Source organism: Cyrtonyx montezumae, unplaced genomic scaffold (assembly GCF_038088225.1).
Source record: "Cyrtonyx montezumae isolate F1298 unplaced genomic scaffold, pur_monq_1.0 scaffold_6, whole genome shotgun sequence".
Classification (NCBI taxonomy): Eukaryota; Metazoa; Chordata; class Aves; order Galliformes; family Odontophoridae; genus Cyrtonyx; species Cyrtonyx montezumae.
The window spans coordinates 980383-1006292 of NW_027072067.1; the positions used below are offsets into that span (position 1 = coordinate 980383).

A 25910-nucleotide genomic window follows, 5' to 3' on the forward strand; every position below is an offset into this window, starting at 1 on the left:
AAAAAGAAAAGACATTTTTATTTCCCAATTAACAAGGACCTTGTGTTTGATTGTCTATGTTTGAGCCTACCGTTAGAAGCACATGAATCCCACAGACCCAGGATCTGTTTTCTGGCCCTGTTTTTGATGGATGTCCCTCAGCTGGCATCCCTCTGTTAAGAACTGAAATGATCGTTTGACATCACAAGAGATAATGAAGGAAAGATGGGAATCTACAAAATGCCATCAGTGTGGTGGCTTCAGGACATTTGACAGTTACTGATCTTTCTCCATGTCCTTGATAGATTGTGGCTGTGTCCATGGTGTGTGTGACAACAGGCCTGGCAGTGGGGGTGTGTGTCAGTCCTGGTCCTGTAAGGAAGGCTATACTGGGAAATTCTGTGACAAGACCTCCAAGAACTGTGGCCCAAGTGGGCTGTCCCAGTACTGCCATCAGAATGCTGTCTGCAGCCTCAATGACACAGCAAGGTCAGTCTTTCTGGCACGCACATTCAGGTGAGCATGTTGTCACTGTATAGACATACACTATGAGGCTATGAGGCTGCCAACCCTGCAATTGTGTATTTCTGTGTACCTATTGCACAGAATTGCTCAAGTGATGCAGCCAGCCTGCAGTGCTAGAGACCAAGTCAGGTTCTCGCTTGCTTGCAAGGCTCAAACTGTCATTTTGCTCTCTGCTGTCTTAAGAAGGGCTGTACTGTCTGTATACCTTTTGTGCTTATATTTTTAAGGTGTATCTGCATGGATGGATATGAAGGTGATGGGTTTTCCTGCCAGCCCGTGGATCTGTGCAGCCAGGCAGAACGAGGAGGCTGTTCTCTGAATGTAAGTGGGGCTGGACTACTGAAGTGTGCAGAAGAAGCATTGAACAGGGATCTAGGACTCTTAGATTTGTTGAGCACTGCTCTTGTGCCTATCTTTCCTTATCTGTAAGGTGGGGTGTAATAACAGCTACCTCAAGACAGTTATCGTAAGGAAGTCAGTCATTTGGTTGGTGGCTAAATGCAGCACCCCAGGGAGGAGAAGCCTGGTTCTCCACACGTTTTCACAGCCACAGAGATAAGCTGCACAGGTTTTTATTTTGCATTCCCTTTCCCCTCATGCTCTGTTAATATGTGTTCAGGATGTAGCTTGGCTGTGAGTGCCAATTCATAGTTCTAGTAACTTCCAAAACTGCATAATCATCTTTAGTAAAGAGCTGTGGTTCTGCACAATGGCCACCAAATTGTTGGACCTCATTGTGATTTTGATAACTCAGTAAGAGAAACACATAGAAGAAAATGAGATGGCACTGGGTAAACAGTGAATCTTTGTGGATAGAGAGCTGCAGCCATTGTTGCCTACATGTCTGCGAAGAAAATTCAGGAAATATATTTTCTGTAATGAAAGAGCTTTAAGGGGCAGCAGAGAATGTCCCAGGAGTTCTGACCCACTTCAAACACAAGTGTTCACCTTTCTAAAAACATGGAATGCTTCCAGGATCATTATTATAGTATTGTCTAGGCCATTTCTGGATATGATGCTCCAGCCCCCACCCCTGGTTCAGGAATTACAGCTGATAATTCAGAAACTCTCCTCAGTCTGATGAAAGAGATGTATATCTGTATTTGCATGCACTCCCTCCTCTCCTCTGCTGAGGGTGATGCTTTTCTCTCTCTCCTCTTACAGGCCCTGTGCACCAGTACTGGCCCTGGCAAGGCAACCTGCCAATGCAACGTGGGCTGGACTGGAGATGGGAAGGCTTGTGTGGCTATAGACAACTGCATGCAGGAGAGCAGAGGGAACTGTCACATCAATGCTGACTGCATTTATATCGGCCCTGGGCAGGTATGGGCTGTGCTGAGCAGTCTTACAGTGGGCATATTTTTCCTAAGTCACTCTGTGGAACTGCTGGAGGTAGAAACTGGGCTGGCCAGCAGCAAAGCCTGCTTGTTTGCTGTCAGAAATGCCAGCTCTTGCTAGCCTTTCACAGGGTACTTGTGCATGGTAGAGAGGCACTGGTATGTTTGTGGCTGCCACACTACTATGATACTTCTATGCAGCAAAGGGAAGAGACTACAACAAGACTGTTATAAAGTTGCTGTGCCCAGCTTGTTCCCAGATCAAAACATTGTCTCTGGGCAGTGACAGAACGTACAGAAAAATCACATGTGGCTGTTTATATAGTCAGTGAAGGAAGACGGAATGAGTCTGGGGCATCCTGAGGTTGGAGGAAGTTGTGTGGGAGATGTGGTTTCTCAGGGTGCTCTGCTTTTCCCCACTGAGCAAAGGGAGCATTGGGCCACAGGTTGAGAAAAGGTGCCAGGTCTTCAGTAGAACATAACTCTTCTAGCTGCCCCATATGCAGGATGTTTTGAAATGAACTCTCTTCTCATTCTGTTCACAAAGTCTGTGTTCTCTGAAAAGCTGGAAATGTATGGAAACTGTTATTTCCAAGTGTCCCTCTCTCTGCCAAGCAGTGCAACAGATCAGTGTGCTCATGTAACCATGCAGCATGTGTGCTGTAATAGAGTATGATGCTTTGCTAACTGTCTGCATTTTCAGCTCTCGAGGAAAAAAACTTGGGAAAATTGATTAAGAATAGATTTTGCTGCCTAACAGCTATTTTGTGTTGCAAATAAAAATGCTCTGATAAATCTGAAATGTCTCTTTCCTGCAGAGTAAGTGTGTATGCAAGAGAGGTTATGCTGGTGATGGCCACAACTGTGATGCAATCAACCCATGTCTCATTGACAACGGTGGCTGCCATGACTTGGTGAGTAGCTGAAGAGTTATTCCAAGGCTAGCATGGCAGTCAAGGTTCCTCTGTTCCCTGTCACAGATGTTTCCAGCCATGACATCCAGAGCATTGCAAGAATTCCTGTTTTGTCATCCTACTAGCATGCCTCTGAGGTGTTATAAAAATCTGATCTCTGATCTACCTAGGGAGATCCTCCGATTTTTGTAAGTTCACACAACCCGAAGTGTGTGAACTAGGCCTTGCTGCATAAGGTATAAAGTCAGTGGCATGTAAAGGCAACAGGAGGACTATGTTTGTGTGTGCTCCTCTAGCCCAGGCTGTGGGAGGCCAGTATTTGATTCCTGCGTAGATGTAACACTGCATAACCTGTGTTTGCTCTCCAGTTTCTCCGTTTGTTGTGTTTACAGGCCATGTGTGTACCCCTTGGAGGAGGAGAGAGGTCTTGTGCCTGTCCTGAAGGTTATGTTGGAGATGGCATGACCTGCTATGGTGATGTTCTGAAAGTGAGTAAAGAGTAAATATCAGAGGTCTTTTTGAGGTCAGGGAGAAATGGCTCTTCTCCCCTCTCTGTTTTCTTTGCTCTGTTACCTGAGCTGATTTCTCCCAGCACCAGACGGCATGATGTATGTTTGCCCAAGACACCAGAGACACCAGTAGTACCTAGGCTGATGTGTTCAATTAAACATTGTCAGTACTTTCCAGGCTGTTTCACCTGTCTGTCCTGTTCTTGGAAAATTTTTCAGATCAGAGTTAGCTAGGCCCGTTTTCTGCCATTAGAAATATCAAAGGCCATTGTGGATTCAATCCCCATCCCTTGTAAACAGCATCAATTGTAGCCAACTTGAAAATAACTTATTTATTTAGGAATATATATTTTCAGTGGCTAGAATATATGTATTTTTAATGGCTAGAATTTAGCTTTAGGAGCACCCATTCCTCTCCACGATACAAGGTGCAGTCAAGGTTGTGAGGTGAGAAAGGAATGCCAAAGTCACTACTGATGAAAGGGCTCCTGTCCCCTGCCATGGGACTCCCAGTTCTGCATCTCTGGTGCTCAGTGGAGGTAATCTTTCTGTTTCTCTTTGGAAGGAGCTGGCCAGGAGTTCCCACTTTGCAGGCTTTTATGACTGGGTTAAGGTAAGAATGGCCATGGGATGCTTGCATGGGTAAGTTCTGTAGAAGTGAAGTCACTGTGGACATTGCTGTTGTAGGAAGAGCAACTCCAATTTTCCTTTTCATTAGAGTAAAACAAACCAAGAGTGAAGGTGAAATTGTTAGAGTGTAGCATACAGAAAACTTTGGAGTTTATGATGAGAGTCACTGGCTATTTTTTGAACGTCTCATTTCTAGCACAGGAGGAAGCTGTGGCCGTGTTATACATGGTTCTCATGATTGTATCATTCGTAACCCCTGGCTATAGTAAAGCAGCTGTCCTGGTTTCAGTGGGACAGAGTGAATTTTTCTTCATAGTGGCTGGTTTGGCTTTGGGAACAAAAACAGTGTTGATCACACGCTGTTATTTCAGTTGCTGCTGAGCAGTGATGCACAGAGCCAAGGACGTTTCAGCTTATTCTGTCCTGACAGTGAGGGGCCAGGGGGCACAGGGAGCAGGGAGGGGACAGAACTGGGACAGCTGGCCTGAACTGCCCAAAGGAATATCCCATTCCATATGCCATTATGTGAAAAAATGCTCTAAAACTGAGGAGAGTTGGCTGGGAGGGAGCTGCTGCTCAGGGACTGGCTGGGCACTGGTCAGTGAGTAGCATGCTTCTGCATCACTAATTTTGCAAACACATATACTGTTATCATTACTACAGTTATTTTCCTTTTCTGTCTCAGTAAATAGTTCTTAACTTGCAAGTTCTACTATGTTGTCTTTTTTTCTGATAATCTTCCCCCATCTCACTGGGAACGGGGGCTGAGCAGTGACTGTGTGGTGCCGAGCTGCTGCTGGGTCAAAGCACAGCTGCAGCATAGAAGGAGAAGAAAAAGGAGTAGCAGAGCACTATTTGTGTTTCAAAAGGGCAGGCTTTGAGAAATGAGGCTGTATGTATATTCCTTTTCTTGCTACAGGCATTGACACGTCTTATTTGTTCATCTTTGTACTTTTGACAACAGAAATCTGTCTTCAGCATCCCAGCAGGAGCCAATGTCACTGTCCTGGTGCCATCAGAGGAAGCTATCAAAAGCCTGAACAAGAGTGAGAAAGATTTCTGGCTGACCCCTTACATGCTGCCATTTTTAGTCAGGTATGAAGGAAGTCCTGCCTTTGCTTTCCCATGCCTGACAATGGTAATAAAACTGTACAAGCTCAGTAAAGGGTTATAGTGAGACATATACAGAAACACAGTTAAATGTGTAGCATGCAAATATTACAGTAGGCATTTGGAATGTAACAGAGCTCAGGCAATTGCTAGTGGATTTTGTGTGTGTGTGTGTGTATGCAGGGAGAGATTTTCCCTGTCGTGAGGATGTGGATGGCATCAGGCCAAGTAATTCCTTGTTATTCTCACCACATTCTTACATACTTTATGTGAGAGGTGTGTGAATGTTGGGTGAGACGACATGATCTCCCCACTGTTATGAACAGCACCCTCACTATTTCTTTATCTGCCTGCATTCCCTTCAGGGCCCACTTTCTTGAAGGTGTCTTCACTGATGAAAAGCTCAGAAAGTACAACAGGACAGAATTACCCACCTTCAGCCCACAGACCAGATGGAAGATAAACACTGAGAATGGTGTAAGAGTTTATTCTATAATGAGCATGTCCCAGCTTCAAATTGAACCTCTCAACAACTGCTGTAACCACTGAAGAAGCTGGCTGGACCACTGGTGCCTTCCAAAAGAGCAGTCTTCTAAAAACTGCACCCAGATTAACTGTGTGCAGCCTTGAACAAACAGTGTGTCTGGTTTGCATGTGCCTGGTGATTTCTGATGCTTCTGCTTCTCTCTCTGACACTTTTGCAGGTATTCACCATTCAGAATGCAAGTCTAGTTGTCAGCGACATCCCTGCCAGCAATGGCATCATTCATATACTCAGCAAGGTACAAGTATATGCAAGTGCATGTGTGCATATCACACAGGGAAGTACAGTTGTAGCAAGTTTGTGTTGCAACATCTGCAATGGAGGCAAGGAATAATATGGTATACGGAGAGTTAGAAAGAACTGTAATGACAAAAATAGACTTGATTATCACAAGGTCCTGACAGATGTTTCCTGTATACTGGTGTTTCAAGTATATGTCTCTGGAACAAGTGGGAAGGGAGTTCCTCTTCTCTTAGCTGATAGAAGAAGAGTTAAGACTTGCAGAATTGTGCCAAATGAGGCCATTTCTACTTGCTTTTTCTTGCAAGCAGGGCAGAAATTATTTCCCTCAGACTGTCTTGCCCAAACTTGATGATGAGCTTGTTTTTTTCTGCAGGTTTTGTTGCCACCTTTAGGTGACATCCCACCCAGTCCTCCAGGGCTGCAGAAACAGCTCGATGCAGTTGCCTCATTCAGCACATTCAAGAAGCTGCTAGAGGTAAGCAGCTCTGTTGTGGTTGTCAGAACAGATGTCAGCTGGTACCCAACTTACCCTTTGCAATTAGGCCTAAATGTGGACCAAACGGTGAGTAAAGGAAGACCATCTGTTTCCTACCATCCCAAAATGATCTTCCTGGGAGGATCTTTTCATCACCCGAAGGACTGTATACTTACAGTTAGGTCCCTGTATCATCTTATTGCAATGGAAGATGACCATTCTACTGCAGGCAATCATATGCTTATAGGAGGCAAAGAAACCTTCAGAAAAAGGTAGTCTTGTTAATAAGCAAGGAACTACAATTAGGTCAGCCCGAAAGGATGTTAAGGGAAAGAAAGGCTTGTTCATAATCAAAAAACTGCACTTAGGTTAGTCCAGGGAGCAAGCATTTAGATGCATGTGACTGTATAGAAGTTGTATCTCCATTTTTCAAGCATTTCCTCTAGTGCTATTGCCTTTGTAATTGATTTAACTTGCAGTCTGTCTTTAGTAAGTACAAGTGTAATTGCTAATATCAGTGATGTGTGGCCTTTTCTAGCAATACCAGCTCATTGGAAAAATAGAGTCCTCTGAAAAATACACAGTCTTTGTTCCTGGAAATAATTCCATCGAGGAGTACTGCCATGCTGCCAATGTGACACAGTTGGTAAGCTCACTGCTTGCTCACAGTCTTGAACAGGTACTGTGGTGTTTGCAGGGACATATGTATGTCAGATCACAAACTTGAGCTCAGAAAGATTTGAGTATGCAGAGGAGGAATGTATCCGATGCTATAAGCTAAGAGAAATGTGGCACGAGAGAAATGAGAGGGAGAGTTTCCTGTGATGTTACAATGGGATGTGAAAAGTCTACTGGGACTCCAAATGCAAATTCATGAGTAAATTTTGCATGATGGATGTCACAAGATATTCCCCTCCCTGACTGGCCATGTTCCATGTCTACCAATTTTGAACTTTTTGAAAGGCTCCAAAAAAGTTTTGTGGCTTAATCCAGTGAAAGAGTCATCAAGGTGTGATCGATAGTTCCTATGCTCTGTGGACTTAATTTGCTACTAGAGACTCTTCTCATGCCATACCTTTGACTGAACTGTAGTCTAGGAAGTCAAGAGTCCTAACATTTGATATTTTATGTTATTTTGTGGATTTAGGACAATGAGACAGTGCAGTTCCACGTTGTACTGGGAGAGAAACTCTTGCCGACAGATTTGAGAAGTGGAATCCATAAGAACAGCATGTTAGGGCTCTCCTACTGGTTAATGTTTTATCAAAACAGCACCCAGGTAAGGAGGGAAGACTGTTATGCCTCTGATGCACCCATGTGCATCGCGAGGCATGTGCACCACTGTTTTGGACACCTTTACAGCTCACTGACTGTGGCTCCCTGTCAGTCATCAAGCAATCTATGCAAAAGAGTTGAAGGTTATATTCTCACCCCTTTCTTTCTTCTTTGCAGAAATTTGTCAATAATGTTCCTTTGGATGGAAAGTTCTTCGAGGCAAGGAATGGCATATTAATTGGGGTTTCACAGGTCCTCCAGATACAGAAGAATCGTTGCACTGCCAATACTACCACTATACAAAGGGTAATGATGATTTCAGTTTACTGGCTACAAGTTCCCCTACAAAAATCATGGGAGTCATGACCATAGTCCAGCCTCCATGTTTCTTGTGGCTTTTGGCCATCTGAAGATTGTAAGGTCAGACTGAGGCAGGCCTGAACATAGGATCTTCAGGCTTGCAGACAGCCCTGCCTCAGCTGAGAGGATCAGGAGGGGGATAATATATTATCTTTTTTGCTTTGTTTAGTGTGTTTCATGTGTTTAGTGCAGAAATAAGACCTTGTGTGAATGTAGCCAGGAGCTGAGGGACAGGCATTGTGATTTTTCTTTCAGTGTTTTGAGTCATGGAAATAGATAAAACCATCTTTGTCCCAGCTAGTAGCCTGTACAGCACCATTTGTAGTCTAGGATTAGTGTCTTGGTGCTACACAGGTAGAAGGGGCACATGTGACTTGTCCTGTTCTCTGTGTCCTAGTCAAGGTGTGGCAAATGCGAGAAGGGGATCAAGTGTCCTCCAGGATCAGTTCTTGTGGTAAGTCTTTGGTTCATGTGGCACCTCATAGACTGTTCGCTGATAGTGCTTTGGTAGTTCTATAACCTCAAAAATTCTGTCCTTGAGTGGCTTGTTAATTAACAAATGTTGCAAGAGAAAGCAGAAACCAAGGAAATTTTATGCAGGAAAAACACAGATGTGAACCACGAGACACCATACAGAGGTGGCACCATGTCTTTGCTTGAATTTCAGGACTGCTTTAAAGCAGTAGTGTGGGGAGCTTCCCCTGGTAGGAATGAAAATCAGATTTATTTTTATATCACTTCCTCTTGGGATGTTATCACCAAGGGTAGATGCACCAATAGCAGTTTCCTAGCCCAGACTGTGGATGTGTTCATGGAGATTGGCTGGTTGTACCTGCAGCTTGTTTGTGAGTGGAGTGACAAACACTATCTGTGAGGAAAATAATCACCATTCCATCTCTCTGCTGGCTGTGAACTGCCTAGCAGCCACATCTGATTGCTTACAGGCTTCATTATGCCAAAAATTTGCCAACTATTTTCTCTCAGAATTCATGTTGACATGCATGCTACAGATTTGTCAGGTAACAAGGCAGGCAGCAACCTCATGCCAGGCCTAGAGACGGCTCACTGCTCTCAGCCTTAGATAGACAGATTTTTAGGGCTGTTCCTGGAAGGTAAAAAGCTTCATTCCTCTGTTAGGCCGGGGTGCTGCTATATGCATCAGAACTTATACAGTCTGTCTGAGAATTGTGGTGTCTGCTATCTGTACCTGTGTTAATTATATTGGCAGGAATTTCCAGGAAGCAAGAATCTCCCTCACTGTGAATTGCGATCTGGGGACATAGGTTGTCACTTCACCTGTGCAAAAGTTTCTCTGGTGAGAAATGCATTTGGTTTGGATTCATTTTGATAAAAGTGAGTAAGACACTAGAAACACAGCTGTGGAAACACAGCCTGTGCTGAACGGACATCATGGCTGAATGTGTGCAGTTGCACAGCTGAGATGGGGCTATTCTGGACATTGCTCTCCATCCTGGAGATGGAGGGCACCAGAGAAAAAGACTGACTAAAGGAAATGTCTGTGCAGTGAGGGATTGTGGTCTGCTGCTTTTGGATTCTGCTATAGAGGAAGAGAAGCAGTTGAATGTTTATAGTAGATTTCCTAAGGAAATGAGTCATGACTGATGGTTTTTCACTTGTGCATGTGCCTTTTCGAATAACGACTAATTGGAGCCAAACCAAAGTCAGGAACAGGTCTCACCGTTACTGCACCCTCACCAGTTCTACAGAAAGAGACTGTGAGAATATTCCTGAAGAGGAAATGGCAAAAGAAAGGCTTGTGTGAATTTGACCCCTCTTAGGTGTTGAAACATCTCCCTGGGAATTTTGGTGGAAATGGAAAATTGTGAAGGGTCAGAGGCAGTTGGAAATAGCATGCCAACAGTCATCCCAGCCCACTGTGGGCACTTCTGCCTCTCTTCCCTGAATTATATTTCTCTTTACCTGTATTATCCAACCAGATCTCATCATGTTTGCCTCCCTCTGTGGGTGAATGCAGAGAGGGAGCAGTGAAATGAAGATTCGGAACTGAACTGCTTTCTGGCAGAGCCTCTCTCTGCTCAATAGAGTATTAAACTGATGGGATGCAGGGGATGCAGGCAGGAGATAAACTGGATGGGCATGGGGCTGAACATTTGTGTCACCAAATGACCGGCATTGCTCAAGCAGCCGTACACATCCTTTACATTAGGTCTGGGCAGCTGAGAGCCCCATTCTTAGGGGGTCATTCCACCCTACCTGCTGACAGCTGCTCTTCTCACATCTTTGTCAGAAGTGATGTCTGTTGAATAGTTAAAGGAGCAGAGTATCTTCCACAATAAATCCATGAGCCCGGGGGACATGCTTTTGCTACTTCATCTGTGCTGCATCAGACAGCTCACCCCCACCTGCTTTTGTTGGTTCCCAGAAGTCTGTCTGCTGCCCCGGCTACTACGGACACATGTGTGAGATGTGCCCAGGAAAGCCAGGCCAGTGGTGCTCTGGGAATGGAGAATGCCTGGATGGCATCGAAGGCAGCGGAGAGTGCCAATGCCAGGAAGGTTTCCATGGCACAGCTTGTGAAATGTGTGAAGTGGGCCGATATGGAGCTGACTGCAAATCAGGTGACAGCGATGGCTACTGCGGCCTGTGTTATGCTCACAAGGGGAGAAAAGTGGACCCACAGCCTCTGAAACAGGCCCACAGCTGGTGGGCCACCAAGGAAGAGTTGTGGGAGTGAGTGCTTGTGGTCAGCCACTTGCTGCCCCACTCACATCCTTGAAGGAGAGACCACTACTCTGCTACTCATCCTGCTTCCATCCAAACTACAGGGAGTAGAGATGGTCTGCTCCTGGCACTGGGATCTGGCAGCAAAGGAACAAATGCCAATGCTCCTGTAACATTTTCTGTATGGCAGCTAGAGGCACTGCATTAGGAATAGAGCAGACACTGAAATGTCAGTGAAACACTGCTTTCAAGGCCCACTTGGTTTGACAGTGATGAGCATCTATTCTTACCCCACAGAATGTGCTTGTGACAATGGCATATGCAACGATGGACTGCAAGGGGATGGGAGCTGTGACTGCTTTCCTGGGTGGAAGGGCCCAACCTGCCAAGAAAGTACGTGAATGTGGCAGGGATTGTGGTGTAACATTGCTGTTTTGACAGAGACGTCAGAGTAATCCTCTTTAGCTTCTAGAGCAGATCTGAATTAGCTGAAGAAGGTGACCACAGCTAGGTGTGCTTGCATCCCCCAGAAAGTGTATCAGACTGTACTAACTCATTCTAGCATATGAGCCACGTTTGTGGTGTGATTTTCCCCAGCAGCACATGAACTCTTACATTATTTGTTCTGTGTTGGCCATGACTCCTGTTATTTGCCTAAGAAAGTGGCAGCGCTTGATTTGAAACCTCCAAAGTGTCCCAGTGTGTCTGCTGGATTGCTCACGGTGTCACTGGTTTAGGTGAGCTCGGTCTATGGTCTGCAGTTCTCAGCGAATCTGTCACTATGTGGTAGTACTATGTCAGAGACTGTTGTTCCTGGGATTTAGGATCATGATTATCACTGGGGTAGGGGGGAACATGACTTCCTAAATCCTACAGGATTTTAAAGGTTTGCATCCAAAGCTTGTACTGACATCAAATGTTTGGGGAATTTTTAGAAATGGAAACTAAGTGGAGCTGTTCTGTTAATCTAAATGTAAAACACAAAACAAAACCACATTTTACATTGAATGGAGCAAATCCAAAGGCATCAGTATGTAAGGAATAACAAGATTTTAGTCCTTGCTTCATTCCTAGTGGTTTTGAGGACCCATCACCAGTTAGGGCACAAGCATGGCAGAGAGAATGTTTGGAGGGAGCTTTGCTGTAGATGGCGGAAACATCCTCAGTGAGTACTATACTGAAAATCCCAAGTCATGTTTGTGTTTTCTCTTGCAGGAATTAAGGTGGATTTATGCAATAGCACTTGCCATCAGATGGCTAAGTAAGTACAGCCAAGGGGCTTGGTCATTCTGAGACCCATTCTGTGCTTGGTTAGGCTTTACAAAGTGATTCTGCATGTGAGGCATCACAGAGGGCTTGGAAACAGTTTCTGCTCGTTCATGGTGCACAAATGTCAGTTTCATTCTTTTTTTTTTTTTTTTTTTTTTTTGGTGCTAAGACCCATCCACTTTCTCTTAAGGAAAGTTTGTTTGAACACAAAATCTGTCCAAACAGATTCCATGTGTGCAGATGAGAGATAGCAGAGACTCCAAGCAGCTCCAAGTCTGCCCTTAGTCATGCACCAAAGCAAACAACCACTGACAAGCCCTCTCAGTCTCCCTTGTCCCCACAAAGACATTTTGTGGGCTGATGGGTTTCAAAGGAGCTCCTGCTGCCATCTCCATCCATTACCTGCTCTCCCATTTTGTAGCACTGGGATACAGCCACTTGCATGGTACCATGCTGAAGCATGTGTCTGAGCAGGGTGTGAAGCCTGTGCCTGGGTGCCAGCTTCTTGGCCAGCTTCTGTGTTGTCCCAGGTAGCTTATGGGAGCCTTTGTCAGACCTGCCCCAGAATTTAGGCAATAGGGCTGAGTGACAAGAGATAGCTGCTCCCAGTGAGCAGAGGGATCTCTTTGGATATGTCCCAGCTTATAGTCCTTCCCAGAGTCCAATAGATGAGCAGAGCACCATGTGGAGCTCTACTGACTTGTTTGGCTCCTTGCTGACATGAATAAGACCCAGAAATGATACCCAGGAGCTTTGTTCCATCTCTTTGTGTGACTGTCCATGGCCACAAACTCATTTCTGGATGCAGCCAGATGGTAAGAGGCTCTAAAAATGGTCATCCAACCAACGACCACCAGGCATCTCCAGTGCCTCTCCAAGACCATAATGGGCACTGGGTAGCTGGGGCAGGGATGAAGTGGCCAAGGTAGACAGGAGGCTCTGTGTTCTGTGAGCAGTGCAGCTGCCATGCAATCTTTGTTTTGGGCCAACCTCTGCCATGCTGCCAGGATGGTGGATCTCTTCAAATGCTTTTCTTGGGTCTTGGAGTCTGCAAGACCTTTTGAATTATCAGGATTCTTCCTCTCCTGAGGATGATTCCATTTGCTGCTTATATGTGACGCTTGGGGTTGATTATTTGGTACACTAAAGTCAGTAACTTCAGGCATCTTCTTCCTTTGGTAACTGTGAATACTAGCTTGCAGATACCAGGCTTGTGTAGCATGTTCCCCACTGACCAAACAAATCAGAAAATGGCCTCTGTGATTATTTTTCTGTCTTGTTTCAGCTGCCTGAATGCCTCCGTGGATTCCCCACCTATGTGCTTCTGCTCTGCTGGATACACAGGGAATGGGACTCATTGCACAGGTATGTCAAGCACGGCCAAGATTTAAGGCTTGCAAAATTATAGAATCTGCACACATACAAAGGCTTTGCAAGAGAGAGACAAAAAGACAGACAGGTGTAGCAGGGCAGTTCTTGTGGAGAGAAATGCACATGAATGGATTGTACTTGTTCAGGTATAACTGCAAGAGTGGCAAAGCTATAGCAGTTTTGGCCACTAATCCCTGGAATATGAATGCTCCAGTTCCCTGAAATGTCACACTCTTTGTAATTGTTGGCCGTGCTGAAATCAGGTAGAAGTGCCAGAAAGCAGCAGGATTTCAGGGTACTTCTCTGGAGCTACATACATATCTGATCCATGTCAAAGACAAGAGTAGTAATATTGTAGCTCAGAGTAACAATATTGTAGCATATAAATCAATTTGAAAATGAGAGGAAAAAAGCAAAAACGCATGTACATTGTAAAGGAAAAGATTTTTTGCTGGACTAACCATTGATTATCAGTGAGCAAACACAATGGAAAGACTTCTCATTCCAACATGGGGTTTGTTAAAGCTCAGCATGACTTCTGAACTGGCCTCTCAGATCCAGCCTTCAAAGGAGATCCCCTGCCTTCAAAGTTTCACTGAGAAAGGGATTTTAATATGATGTGATTATTGTTAAGGTGAATGATCATTCTGGCCCTGTTTATCTTCCCTAGATGCTCTAAGTTGGTTCTGCTTCTCTTGTTTGCAATCACAGAAATAGATCCATGCACTACTGATCACGGTGGCTGCTCCATACATGCTGTGTGTACTAAAGTGTCCCCAGGAGAGAGAACCTGTGTCTGTAAGGAAGGCTATGCTGGCGATGGGACACTCTGCAGGGGTGAGTGCTCAGTTCACGCATTGGTGATGGTGGCAAGATGTTGCCCATGCAAAAGGGAATATCAGGCAAAAAGCATTAACATTTCAGCATTAACATTTCAAGTCACCTAATAACTTGACTGTTGTTTCTGCAAGTTCATGCAGACATTTCAGAGTCAGTAATTAGTGGCTGATTTTGATTCAACCATTTTTTCCTTTTGTTGAGGTGTGTACATACTCTGTATGTGTACATACATACCTGCAGCGCTGCACTCAGGATTTTCCCAGGTTCTAAGGAGCAATGTGGTCACCACTGCCCTGGAACAGTGCCACCCAGAGATGTGCAGAGGGCCCTGGCTGCCCTCAGCACCTGTCTGCCTAGCTAGCCAGTGCTCAGTTGGTGTCTGCAGGAGGGTCCTGCCCTTTTCTATCATTCTCAGTGGGCAAGTTTATCACAACTTAGAGATTCGTGTGTGGCAAGAATCAAACTTGCTCTTCTCACCTGTTCCTTTGCTTTTACAAGTTACTTTGCCATGAAGGTATTATCAAAGCTGGGAAGGTCCTCCCTGTCACTTTACCAGTACCTCTTTGGGTCACCAGTTCCCAGCTGCTTTGGGCAGCCCTCAGCAATAATGTGGCCTTACTGTTTTGCTGCAGAAATTGATCTTTGTCTTGAAAGCAACGGGGATTGCCACACCAACGCAGAGTGTGTTAAAACAGGCCCAGGGAAGGTGAGTAATAAGATGGATGTCAGGGCAGCATTACTAGGGACGTTGTCACAGATGTGTAATTCTCCCTGTCCTTTCCGTGGCAATGTTGCCATTGTACTTGTTGCCTTCCACAAAGAGCAGTTGCCTGGAGAGGACATGAAGAGACTGCTGTTTCCTCTAAAGCAGATGCTGTCTGTTGGCCCGAGGTTGGAGGTAGTCTCAGGTTACGGTTGTTGACACAGATGTGACTTTCTTCATGAAGGAAGGGAGTGTGGGACAGATGTTACACCACGTTTTCCATCTAATTCAGCCACTGTGTGTTTTCTTTGCTGGGTCCAAGTTTCAGACGAAGCATCTGTTTTCCCCCCAGGTTGCCTGTAACTGTCTTCCTGGTTACAGCGGGGATGGTGTGAGATGGTGCAACCCCATCAACTTGTGTGAACAGGTTCGTCCACATTTTCCTGTTACCAGGGTGAAGGTGCCTTGAAGCATCCCTTTACACAACAATTTAAAGCAAAGACAGGGCTAACCTGTTTGTTTGGAGCCAGCTGTCTTGCCTTTTTACACACACAAGGAATCTCATGGTATGTTTAGTTTCTACTGCTTCTCACAATGACCTGCAAGTACCTCAGCTACATGGTACTAGGATGGGGTGTTCCTCTTTTGGGAGAAGCAGTGCAGGAAGAGTGACATAGAGTGGAAGGCATGTGGGCTTGTTTCTCTGCATCCATTTTCTGTGGAACGTGCTCAAAATTTGAAGTGTAAGCCTTCCACTTTTCTTGCTAGAACAACGGAGGCTGTAGTCCCTTTGGGCTCTGCAAATATACAGGCCCTGGCACTCGAAACTGCTCCTGCTCTTGGCACAGCATTGGAGATGGCTTCACCTGTCGTGGTAAAGTGTATCAGGTGAGAAACATGAACGGTATCTTTTGTGTTCAAACCTCCTCCCCCACAGCAAACCTCCTTCCACACATGAGCTATGGGTCTGTAGTGTCATATCACCATGCGTGCATTCTGTAGGAGAGAAGGTAGATCTGGGGTTCTGAGCTGGGATATTAACTGCAGTAAAGCAACGTTGCTCCAAAGGGAGCCATGCTGTGAACACTCTTGCTGTTCTGTTGGCAGCCGTGGCCATGCCTCCAATCGTGTCATGTTTTCTAAATGTGACAAGCTAATCTTTCCCTGGGAAATCCACTTCTCCCAGTCTGTGGGGTCAAGGCAGGTGTTCCTGGTGGCCATGCCAGCATGTGGGATCCAGGCTAAAGGGAGACACGGCCAGGACTCTCTCTAGCTCTGCTGCCAATTCAGTGGCTGTGCTTGGTCAAACTGCTGACCTTTTTGGTAGAAGCAAATGAAAAGCTGTCAGAGATCAACAGTTGTCATGCCCACAACAGAGATGGGAGAAAAGAGAAAGGCTCAGTTTTGTGCTCCTGCTCTACTGCATTGTGTAGAGGAGGCTGCCCTGCTAAACTTCTGTCTGACACTTGGAACAGCAGCCCAGAACTGGTGGTGGCAGCATAGTGAGGTTAAAATGGGTGTTCTGTGAAACGCTTGATGTGCACCGTGAGCAACCCCTGCAGAAGCAGCCAGCTGTCCATCTTCAGCAGTCCCTGCCTTCTTCATCTTGCAGCATCTCTGATGTGAATGGTCAGGCAGAGGTCATTGCCTGCTTTGTATCCTCCGTATCCTCCATGCCCACAGTGCTGACAGGGGAGGAAGGGCAAGGTGGCTCTGGTGTCAGAAGAGCCAGTGTCTCACCAGAGGGAAGAGTGACTTGGAGTGGAAGGGGCAGGTCGTAGTGCTGGCTGGTTGGAAGGAGCTCTGCTAACACCAGCTGTTTCTCTTTAAGGAGCTCGCACGGACAGAAGATGCATCTGTGTTCTTTAAGATGATACTGGTCAGTGACAAATAGCTTTCCCTTTGTCTGTAGATTTCACTCAGTATTTTCTGCAAAGGGTCTTGCTAACTGAAACTGTATTTGCTGTTTGCTGTCTCCATATGCTTCCTTGCCACAGGCAGAAAAAAACAAGGAGCTCAGTGGGGCAGGGCCTTTCACTGTCTTCGTCCCACGGACAGACTTCATAGGAAACTCTACAACAGTAAGTGTCCTCCCATCCCAGACACCCTCAGGTTTGGCAAGCTCCAATCATTATTCATATAATCAAGTATTTTGAAGTAAAGAGGCTGCACTGAAGAGCATTAAATGCATCCTCTACTCTCCACCAGTGTGAGGTTTGAAAGCCTCTCTGCTCCCAGTCTGGGCAGGGCTGGGCTTGACTCCTGCTGTAAGAAAATGCTTGCTGGAGGCCTTGTCATATAGTCCTCAGAGACACTGCCAAATCAGTGATGTGTGATGACTTTCATTGCCCATGGCTATGAGGGCTAACAGCAAGTCTTTAGAGTATCTGTGATGAAGATGGATTATTATTTGCTCCTGCCCTGTGCCCTGTACCCTGCTATCCCACTTCCATTGGCCTCTTCCCTCCAGTCGCAAGGAGACCTTATCCATGGTCCTTATCCATGACCCGATGAACTGGACAGGTTCTTGACCAGCAACTTTCTGGTGTTGGTGTGATGGGAAATCTTAACACCAACACCTCAAGTCCTGTTGGACAGTTTCACACCTCAAGTCCCAGCTTTTTTCCCATACACCATACTCCCAGTAAAGGAAAAAAAATTCCAAGAACTGTGCATTACAGGCACTATTTGCTAAAGGTCAATGTAATTCTGTGTTTTCCAGTTAGGAACCTTTGTGATGTTGGTTGAAATTTCCCCACATTCCTGAATGGACATGTGTATCCACTGTGTTTTGGGGGAGCCAGCTTTCCTGCAGGCAAAGTGGAGCAGGCAAAGCAGAAAGGCTTGGGGCAATCCAGATATCCTTCATGAAGTCTCTGCCTCCCTGGAGAGGCAAAGTGCCCCAGTATTCCTGTTTTCTCTCTGTAGTTTAAGGAGTGGAAAAGTAGAGGTCTCCTCCAGGAGCTGCTTCGCTACCACATGGTGGGATGCCAGAAATTGCTGTTGAGTGACCTGGAAGCCCAGGAGTCCCTTACGTCTTTATCTGGCCACACAATAAAGATCACTGAGAAAGAGGTATTTCTCTGCCTCCATTCTCTCCCCTGAACCAAATGACAGGTTGTCACTTTTGCTGTCATTTGGTTGTGGCAAGTAATGTCCACAAATGGCTCAGAGGGCAGTGCCCTGGTGGGAACACCTCATTGCATCCCTTCTCCCTCAGAATAGCATCTATCTCAACGAGGAAGCCAAAGTGGTCATGAGTGACATCATTGGCGTGAATGGGGTCATTCATTTCATCAACAAGATCCTCATTCCAAGTGACCTGGTGAGCCGTAACATTTCCTCACATATCTCACAGGTAAGTCTGAAGCCCAAAGAACTGCTGTGGTGAAGGCAGGGCTGGGATCTTTCTCCCAACATCTCTGACACCGCTGCCACAATAAGCCCTCTCCCTGCCCCATGGGTGCTGCTCCCTCCTGCTCCAAGGTTTGCAGGTGATGTCTGAGCACACGGATCTGGCTTGTGAAGGTGACAGCATTCGTGGCACAGTGATATTTGGGACAGAATATGATCAGAGAACAGTACGGAATGTGGGGAGGAAGCTCATCTCTGGTCCAAAGAATCACAGTCCTATTCCAGTGCAAAGACTGTGTGCCAGTGTCTCTCTGAAACACACGTTAGCAGTGTACAGCTGCTGGATTTTACAGTAAATAACACATTCTCTGTGCAGCACAGCAGAGCACTTAAAGCCATCCCAGTTCCCTCCACAGCAGTCAGACATGCACAAATCAGAAATGTGGTGGCTGCTGCATTCCAGCACTTGCAGGGCCAAATCCATGGCACGGCCACAAAGAGATTTATGTGTTGTGTTTACCTGCTGTGATTGTTAACTGTCTGGGGGGACAAACTGGCATGGAGACCCCAGTTCTGGCAGCACTTGGTGACAATTTTCCTTACTTTTTCAGCTAAACATCACAGAAGTGGCAGAGACCTTTGGCTATACTATTTATAGCAAGTTGCTGAAGGTGAGCCCTCGGCTCCTGGGGAGCTGCTCTGTACACGTGTGCATTCCATTTTGGCCTATGAATTTTTCTTCATATCCCTTCCTGTCTTGGACAGGATGCAGAGCTGATGCCACTGATCAGTAACCCCCTGCACAGACCCTTCACCATGCTGTGGCCAACAGATGCTGCATTTAATGCCCTCCCACAGAAAAGGCAGGAGTGGCTGTACCACAGGGAGCACCGGGGCATGCTGGCCTCCTACCTCAAGGCACATATGATCAGAGACACAAAGGTAAATGTAACAGCAAGTAGGCTGGCTTCCCCAGGGTCACGCACCTGCCCGTGGCTGTGCCAGACAGACCTTGTCCATTTTGCCATGTAGACCATGCAGCGTATCAGCTGCAGTACCAACTGTCTTGAGAAGACCAGGCCCTGCTTGAGTGTATGTATGTGGCAACAACCACACCACCACAAACCTCTGGTGCAGTGTGGCTGAGCTGAACCCTTCTTGCACCAGCTGCAGGGAGGCCACATCTCCCCCAGCAGCCAGTGTATGACTCACATGGGCTCTTCTCTATGTGGACTGTGTGCCAAGTCTGCCTGCACATGCTGGTCCCTTTCCACTCAGGACACCAGTACTAATCCTAACACCATCCTTCCCACACCAGCATGGTGTTACTCGTGGCCTTGTCCCTTACCAGGCAGCACCTGGTTTTTGAAATGCAAACTGTCAGCTTTGCCTGTCTCTCCTGGCATTCAAGGCTGGGCTGCATGGGGCTGTGAGCAGCCTGGTCTAGAGAGAGGTGTCCCTGACTATAGCAAGGGATTGAAACTAGATGATCTTCCAACCCAAACCATCCTATGATTCTATGTTGATCATGTTTTCCCTCTTAGATCGTTGCTGGTAACATGCCCCAGGTCAAGTCCATACGGACCATGCATGGCTCCACTGTCTCGTTCAGCTGCAGCAGAACCCATGTGGTATGTGAAGGCAGTGCTCAGCCCTACTTTGCCCTGAGCCGTGGGCAGCAGATGCTCTGTGCTGACACCAACAGGTGGGAAAGATGGAGCGGGGCCCACAGGCTGGGATGCCCCAGTGCCGTGGCTTCAGCTGGGCTCAGGCTCAGAGACCAGCCAGCAGGAAAGGACAGAGGCACACAGTGCTTGCAGATACATGCAGTGATGGCCCAGCTGCTGCACCAACCTGCTGCTGCCATGACCTGGACAGACCATTTCTTAAAAGAGCTGGCTGTGAAAAATGGTATTTGGGTGGTTAAAGGACACAAGCATGGAAACTGTGAAGATTTATTTCTCACAAGAGATACGGTGTGACTGAGAAGACATGGCAGCCAGAATGGATGGTGTCCAGGTGGTGCAGCCATGGTGCACGATGTGACAGGATAACGAGGCGCTTTCTCCTTTTGGTAGGGCGAGCTTCTGGTGGGAAATGGTGATGCCACGATCATCCAGAGGCATATGGAGTTCAGTGGGGGCATTGCTTACGGCATCGACAGGCTGTTGGAGCCACCAGATCTGGGATCTCGCTGCGATGAGTTCATCTTTGTGGAGCTTCAGGTGAGCACTTGGCGCGATGCTGATGAGGATCTGTGCTGTCTGCCGAACCCTTGCCAGCAAGGAGGGATGCTCCTCCTTGCAGAGCTCCCTGCAGTCGAGGAGCAGAACCTACACTGAGTGTCTGTGGGGTTTTTCTCTTTTCACAGGGATCGATGGAGAGCTGTGGACCCTGTGGCTTCGAGCCACCCTGCCCTGCTGGCTCAGTGCAACGGGTAAAAAGCTCTCACCCTTGGCACTGAGGCAGCCTGCTGAGCTGCTGACAATACCTGCATGTATTAGCAGCACAACAAAGGGGGGCTCAGACACACCATTTGGTGGAGCAGGGTGGGCTTGGAGAGCACAGCATGGTCAGTCTCTGTGTGGGTGACAGTGGGTAATGGGTCCAGCTCCATCCCTGGAGCAGCACAGGGGGCCTTGTGGGGGCCTCACAGCCAAAGAGCTCTGCCTGGCTGCTGGGGGGTGGGGGGGTGGAGGGTGGGAAAGCTCAACAATGTCCCAGCAAGAGCTGCTCCCACACAGCCTCTGTGTCACCCCATGGCTTCTTTGTCACCCATTCCATGCTAGAAAGCCTCCATTACTGGTTATGAGAACAAAGAAGGGGCATGGGAGGGTCGAGGCGAGGCGGAAAGGGCATGATGTCCAGCAACCAATGTGGCAAACTCTGTTGTGCCTGTTTCCTCACAGGGGGGAACCTGGGGCTGCCACTATTTCGAAAACCAACTGTTCAGGAACACCTTTCTGTTTCACCAAAACCACCCGTTGCGGCCGTCCTGGTCGTCCACCCCATGGGAACCCTTCAGAAGACACTTCTCTTCCAGGGGGCCTCTGAAACGAGGCTGCAGGAGGAGCTGCATTTCCAGCCAGTGGGTCCCCCAGTGCTGTGCAAACCATTACGGCCGCGACTGCCAGGGTAAGGCAGCGTGCACGGATCCCTGGTGGCTGCAGGGCAGGGTGGGCAGTGCCCAGACAGGGAGCCCCATCCAGGGAGGGGGAACTGTGGTGAGGTTGGAACAGAGAAAGGCCTGGCGAGCTGTGGGCAGCTGAGGACCGTGGTCGGTCACACTGCTTGTCTCTCTGCTCTCAGCACGGGCAGGCAGCAGGGCCCAGCCCAGACACACACCAGTCTTCCTCAAGCCCCATCCCGAGGTCATGGCCGCTAAGCGTGCCACATGTGGCAGTGTGTGTGGCACCTCTGTGCAGGCGGTGCTGCCCCAGCACAGGGCCCGTGTCACCACAGCCTCATTGAGGTCCTTGTCTGCAGCGTGCCCAGGGGGGCTCGAGGCGCCGTGTGGGAACCGCGGGATCTGTGACGACAAAATCAGCGGCTCGGGGCGGTGCAACTGCAGCCAGGCCTTCATCGGGACCAGCTGCGAGCTGTGTGCACCGGGCAGATATGGGCCCCAGTGCCAAGGTATGGGGGAACCAGGGCGGCTGCACAGTGCCTTTGTGCAGAGGCAGCTGCAGGATGGAAGGGGATACCCATGCTGGGTGAGCTCTCTGCAGGAATTGGTGTGGAACACCTGCACCAGTGCAGTGACACGCAGGGGACTTGTAGGGTTCACTGCAGGACAGCTGCCGCTCTGGCTGTGGCTCCAAGAAGGCCCTGGGTTCAAAGGTTCCCCCTGGTTTGCTGGGATGAGAGACTGGTGGGGGTGCATCCAGCTCAGGGAGGGAAAGGGACCCCAAATGAAGGAGCTCAATTGGCCCCAGGAACAGTGGAGGACAGGGGGAGCTGAGTGGTGGAAGCCTTGGGTAGTTCCCCTCCTGCAATGGAGCAGGTGGAGCAGACATGAAACAGCAGTGGGATGTGTGTGGTGTGCACTGACACGCTGCTGTGGCCCTTCCTGCCACCACGGCAGAGCGGTGACAGTGGTGCTCCTGTCCTTCAGAGTGTAATTGCACAGAGCACGGTGTGTGCAACGGAGGGCTGCACGGGGATGGCTTCTGCTTCTGCGCTGAGGGCTGGACCGGAGAGCGCTGCGAAATCCGCCTCGGTGAGGGCTGCCAATCCCCAGCCTTTCCCCATGCAGCTCATGGCCTTGCCCCCAGAACCAAGCTTCAGAAGGGCTCTGGGGCTGGCAGCTGTCCTGTGCTGGAGCCCTTGGAGAACGCCCGTGGTTCTCTGACCCGCACTCCGGTTTCAGCCCTGCCGCCCACCTGCTCACCACCGTGCCATGCCAGGGCCTCCTGCCGCGCTGGCAATCTCTGCGAATGTGATGTGCACTATGAGGGGGATGGCAGATCCTGCACAGGTGGGGGCCACGGGGGAAGGCTGCGCCAGGGCTGGTGGCATGGCAGAACAGTGCTCCGGTGACTGGAACACTTCTCCACACAGCCATCGACATGTGCAGCCGGGACAACGGTGGCTGTGCCACGCATGCTGCCTGCACGCAGCTGGGCGTCAATGTCTCCTGCACCTGCACTGCGGGGTACTGGGGCGATGGCTACGCCTGCGAGCCCATTGACCGCTGTGCAGACGGCAGGAACGGGGACTGCAGCGAGCACGCACACTGCATCAGCACCGGGCCGGTGAGCATAGCCCATAGCCAGGGACAGCATGTGGCAGTGTCCCTGCTGTGCAGGCCCCACACCCACCGTACCCAGGCCCACACAGTGTACAGGTCCAAGCTCCCACTGGTGTCACACTGGGGCCATTTCCCCCCACAGCTCTGCCCAGAGGGCACAGGGTTTGCCACAGCCACAGCATTTCAGGGCTGTTGAGTGGTCCCTGAGGGACTATGGAGGCCATTTGCAGAGGAACAATGCTGCTCAGTGTGGGGCAGGCGGGGCCAGGCCTGTGATGCAATGCAGGAACAACATCCCTGCAGCTCAGCTGTGCTGGAAGCGCTCTATGCAATGTTTTGAGGGGGGTTCCCATGCAGGTGGGTGCAGGGCTGGAACAGAGGCCGTCAGCCCACGGAGGCCACGTGCTCTGCTGCACTCCTGCCCAGCTGTGGCAGTGCTCTGGGTCCACGGGAGGAACGGCTGATCGGCTGCTGCGTGCACCATGGCCAGCGCTGTCCCTCCTCTGTGCTGCAGAACAAGCGGCGCTGTGAGTGCAAGCAGGGCTACGTCGGCGATGGGATCCAGTGCCTGGAGGAGGCCGTGCCCCCAGTGGACCGGTGCCTGGACAGCAACGGGCAGTGCCACCGTGAGGCCATCTGCACCGACCTACACTTCCACGGTGAGCACCCACAGGGCCACAGATGGGTGCGTGCCGGGACGGCACGGGGCTGCTGCTGTGCTGACTCTCCGTGGCTTCATTTTGCAGATAAGACCATGGGTGTATTCCACCTGCAGTCACCACGAAGGAAGTACGACTTCACCTATGCGCAAGCACAGGAGGCCTGTGCCGCAGAGGGGGCCGCCCTGGCCACATTCCAGCAGCTGGCGGCCGCGCAGCAGGTGGGGCAGCAGCGGCAGCAGCGTCGGGGCCACGCTCCGTGCCCCCGACACCGGGCACTTCCTCAGCCCCCAGTGGCCTTCACCGCCGCCCCCTCCCGTCGTGCTCAGCAGCGGGCGAGCATCTCACAGCCACGAGATGGGACGGGGCACAGCTCAGCCCTACGGGAGGCGGGATGCCGCTGCGCGGGCCCGCACGGCCCTACCCCTGAAGCTCCGCTTCCCCCGCAGATGGGGTTCCACCTGTGCCTGGTGGGGTGGATGGACAACGGCACCGCCGGTTACCCCACGGCCTTCCCCACCTCGAGCTGCGGGGCCAACCGCGTGGGCATCGTGGACTACGGCCCCCGGAACAACCTCAGCGAGACGTGGGACGCCTTCTGTTACCGCGAGAAGGGTGAGCGGCGCTTCGGCCCCGCGGCGGTAGCGGGAGGGTCGCGCGGGGTAGGGGTGCGGGCAGCCGGGGGGAGGTGGGGAGCTCCGGGGCACGGCGAAGCGCGCCGCTGCGTTCCCTTGCAGACGTGACGTGCGCGTGCCCCGAGGGCTTCGTCGGTGACGGCGCGTGGTGCCGCGGCCGCCTGCCCGACGTGCTGGCCGAGGACGCGCGTTTCTCCACCTTCTACACCGTAAGCGACGCGCGCCGGGCGCGGGGCTGTGTCGGGGCCGGCCCGAGCTGCCCGCGGTGCTGATGGGATCCTTTGCAGCTGCTGCTCGCTTTTGCCAATGACTCGGCAGAAGGGCTGGAGTTTTTCACTTATTTATCTGACGGCTCTGCTCCCAAAACGCTCTTTGTCCCTGTGAATTCTGGCTTCGCAGACAATGAGGTACGCGGAAGCGGGACGGGCGCGGATCCCGGGGGCAGCAGGTCTCCGCTCGGCCCCGGCCCCCGTCCATCCCGGCCCGCTCCCTGCAGACGCTGTCGGGGGAGGAGTTGCAGCTGCACGCGTCGGCTCTGCTGCTCTTCAGCTCTGACCTCGCCGCGGGAACCGCCGTCCCCTCCCGTGCGGGGCGCAACCTCCGCGTGTCCGCCCTAACGCAGGGCAACAGCTCCACGAGCTCTGTAGGTCCGACCTCAGCGAGGTCACCCCCCACCTTCCTCCCGCGCTGCGGGTCCGGGCCGCGGGCAGACCGCTGCCGCTCTTTCCTCCGCCGCAGGAAACCACGCGAATTAACGACTCCGTCGTCGTGGAGTGGGACATCGCCGCCGCCAACGGCGTCATCCACGCCCTCGCCGAACCGCTGCGGCTGCCCCCGCCCGCAGCGCAGCACGAGCAGGCGAGTGGGGGGAGGCACGGAGCTCCGGCCCCGCCTCCCCCCGCGTGCCGTGACGCCCCGCTTCTCCGCAGGGGGGCGGAGGGACGCGCACCGCCGGCGCCGCCGCGGGGGCTCTGGCAGCGCTGTGCGTGGCGTTGGCGGGCGCGGCCGCCGCGAGCACCGGATACTGCTGCGTGAAACGGCGCCGGAGGGACGGACAGTTCGGGTACCGCCAGGTGCGGCGGGCAGGGGAACGGGGAGCAGAGCCCCGGGCGCGGAGCCAACACTGACCGCGGGCCCCGCTCCCCCAGGCCGACCTGCGCGAGGACGACGACGAGGAGGAGCGCTCGCGGGGGAAAGCGGAAGCGCGCGCCACCAGGCCCCGCCCCCAGCGCCCATTGGTCGCCATCCCCAACCCGCTGTACGGCGGCCACGCCCCCGACTACGAACCGCTGCACGTGAGTGCCGCCCCTCCCCGCCCCCCGCCGCGCTCCGCCCCGCGCTGACGCCGCTGTCCCCCGCAGGAAGCGCTGCTGCACGAACCCGAGGGCCTTTGCGACCTACATTGACGGACCCGGCTCCGGCGCGGCCCCGCGGGCGTGAACCAATAAAAGAGCTCCGCCCCTCACCCGTCGTAGCGGTCGGCTCTGGCTCTGCTTCCCACGCCTCCCCCCTGGCACCCAGCCCAGCCTTACCCCTCCCAGCGCCGGGTCTCACCACCCCCGGGCCCCGCGGCAGCTGCCGGCTGCCCCCGCCCTCAGCACCGCCAGCTCTCCTGCGGCCTGACTCCGGGAAGCAGCTTCGCTCTTGGGACTTCTTCCCTCCTCTGCAGGAAGCAGCACTGTACCCCTCCTGCTCCCAGCAGTTGACACGTGGCAACCCCACCCT

At 50.6% G+C, this 25910-nt stretch overlaps 1 protein-coding gene across 2 annotated transcripts in view; it reads left to right on the top strand.

The window, feature by feature from the left end:
- STAB1 (stabilin 1) overlaps window positions 1-25366 on the top strand; it is a 53391-nt gene extending 28025 nt beyond the window's left edge. The window contains exons 23-67 of one of the 2 annotated variants that reach the window (XM_065749363.1): window positions 285-468; window positions 732-825; window positions 1669-1827; window positions 2660-2755; window positions 3148-3243; window positions 3830-3877; window positions 4859-4989; window positions 5370-5481; window positions 5709-5786; window positions 6165-6266; window positions 6805-6912; window positions 7414-7545; window positions 7719-7847; window positions 8299-8355; window positions 9130-9216; window positions 10306-10501; window positions 10902-10997; window positions 11820-11865; window positions 13159-13238; window positions 13956-14081; window positions 14717-14790; window positions 15140-15214; window positions 15556-15675; window positions 16619-16666; window positions 16785-16868; window positions 17716-17862; window positions 18008-18145; window positions 18753-18812; window positions 18907-19083; window positions 19686-19772; window positions 20220-20366; window positions 20513-20578; window positions 21051-21276; window positions 21628-21777; window positions 22256-22360; window positions 22511-22618; window positions 22702-22895; window positions 23406-23550; window positions 23638-23771; window positions 24000-24165; window positions 24288-24394; window positions 24473-24592; window positions 24682-24828; window positions 24924-25258; window positions 25334-25366. In XM_065749363.1, the coding sequence (XP_065605435.1) occupies window positions 285-468; window positions 732-825; window positions 1669-1827; window positions 2660-2755; window positions 3148-3243; window positions 3830-3877; window positions 4859-4989; window positions 5370-5481; window positions 5709-5786; window positions 6165-6266; window positions 6805-6912; window positions 7414-7545; window positions 7719-7847; window positions 8299-8355; window positions 9130-9216; window positions 10306-10501; window positions 10902-10997; window positions 11820-11865; window positions 13159-13238; window positions 13956-14081; window positions 14717-14790; window positions 15140-15214; window positions 15556-15675; window positions 16619-16666; window positions 16785-16868; window positions 17716-17862; window positions 18008-18145; window positions 18753-18812; window positions 18907-19083; window positions 19686-19772; window positions 20220-20366; window positions 20513-20578; window positions 21051-21276; window positions 21628-21777; window positions 22256-22360; window positions 22511-22618; window positions 22702-22895; window positions 23406-23550; window positions 23638-23771; window positions 24000-24165; window positions 24288-24394; window positions 24473-24592; window positions 24682-24828; window positions 24924-25220 (5279 nt within the window). In that variant the 3' untranslated portion in view covers window positions 25221-25258; window positions 25334-25366. The remainder of the gene's footprint in view (window positions 1-284; window positions 469-731; window positions 826-1668; window positions 1828-2659; window positions 2756-3147; window positions 3244-3829; window positions 3878-4858; window positions 4990-5369; window positions 5482-5708; window positions 5787-6164; window positions 6267-6804; window positions 6913-7413; window positions 7546-7718; window positions 7848-8298; window positions 8356-9129; window positions 9217-10305; window positions 10502-10901; window positions 10998-11819; window positions 11866-13158; window positions 13239-13955; window positions 14082-14716; window positions 14791-15139; window positions 15215-15555; window positions 15676-16618; window positions 16667-16784; window positions 16869-17715; window positions 17863-18007; window positions 18146-18752; window positions 18813-18906; window positions 19084-19685; window positions 19773-20219; window positions 20367-20512; window positions 20579-21050; window positions 21277-21627; window positions 21778-22255; window positions 22361-22510; window positions 22619-22701; window positions 22896-23405; window positions 23551-23637; window positions 23772-23999; window positions 24166-24287; window positions 24395-24472; window positions 24593-24681; window positions 24829-24923; window positions 25259-25333) is intronic. The other variant, XM_065749364.1, reaches the window with a different exon arrangement.
- Window positions 25367-25910: the final 544 nt, after the last annotated feature.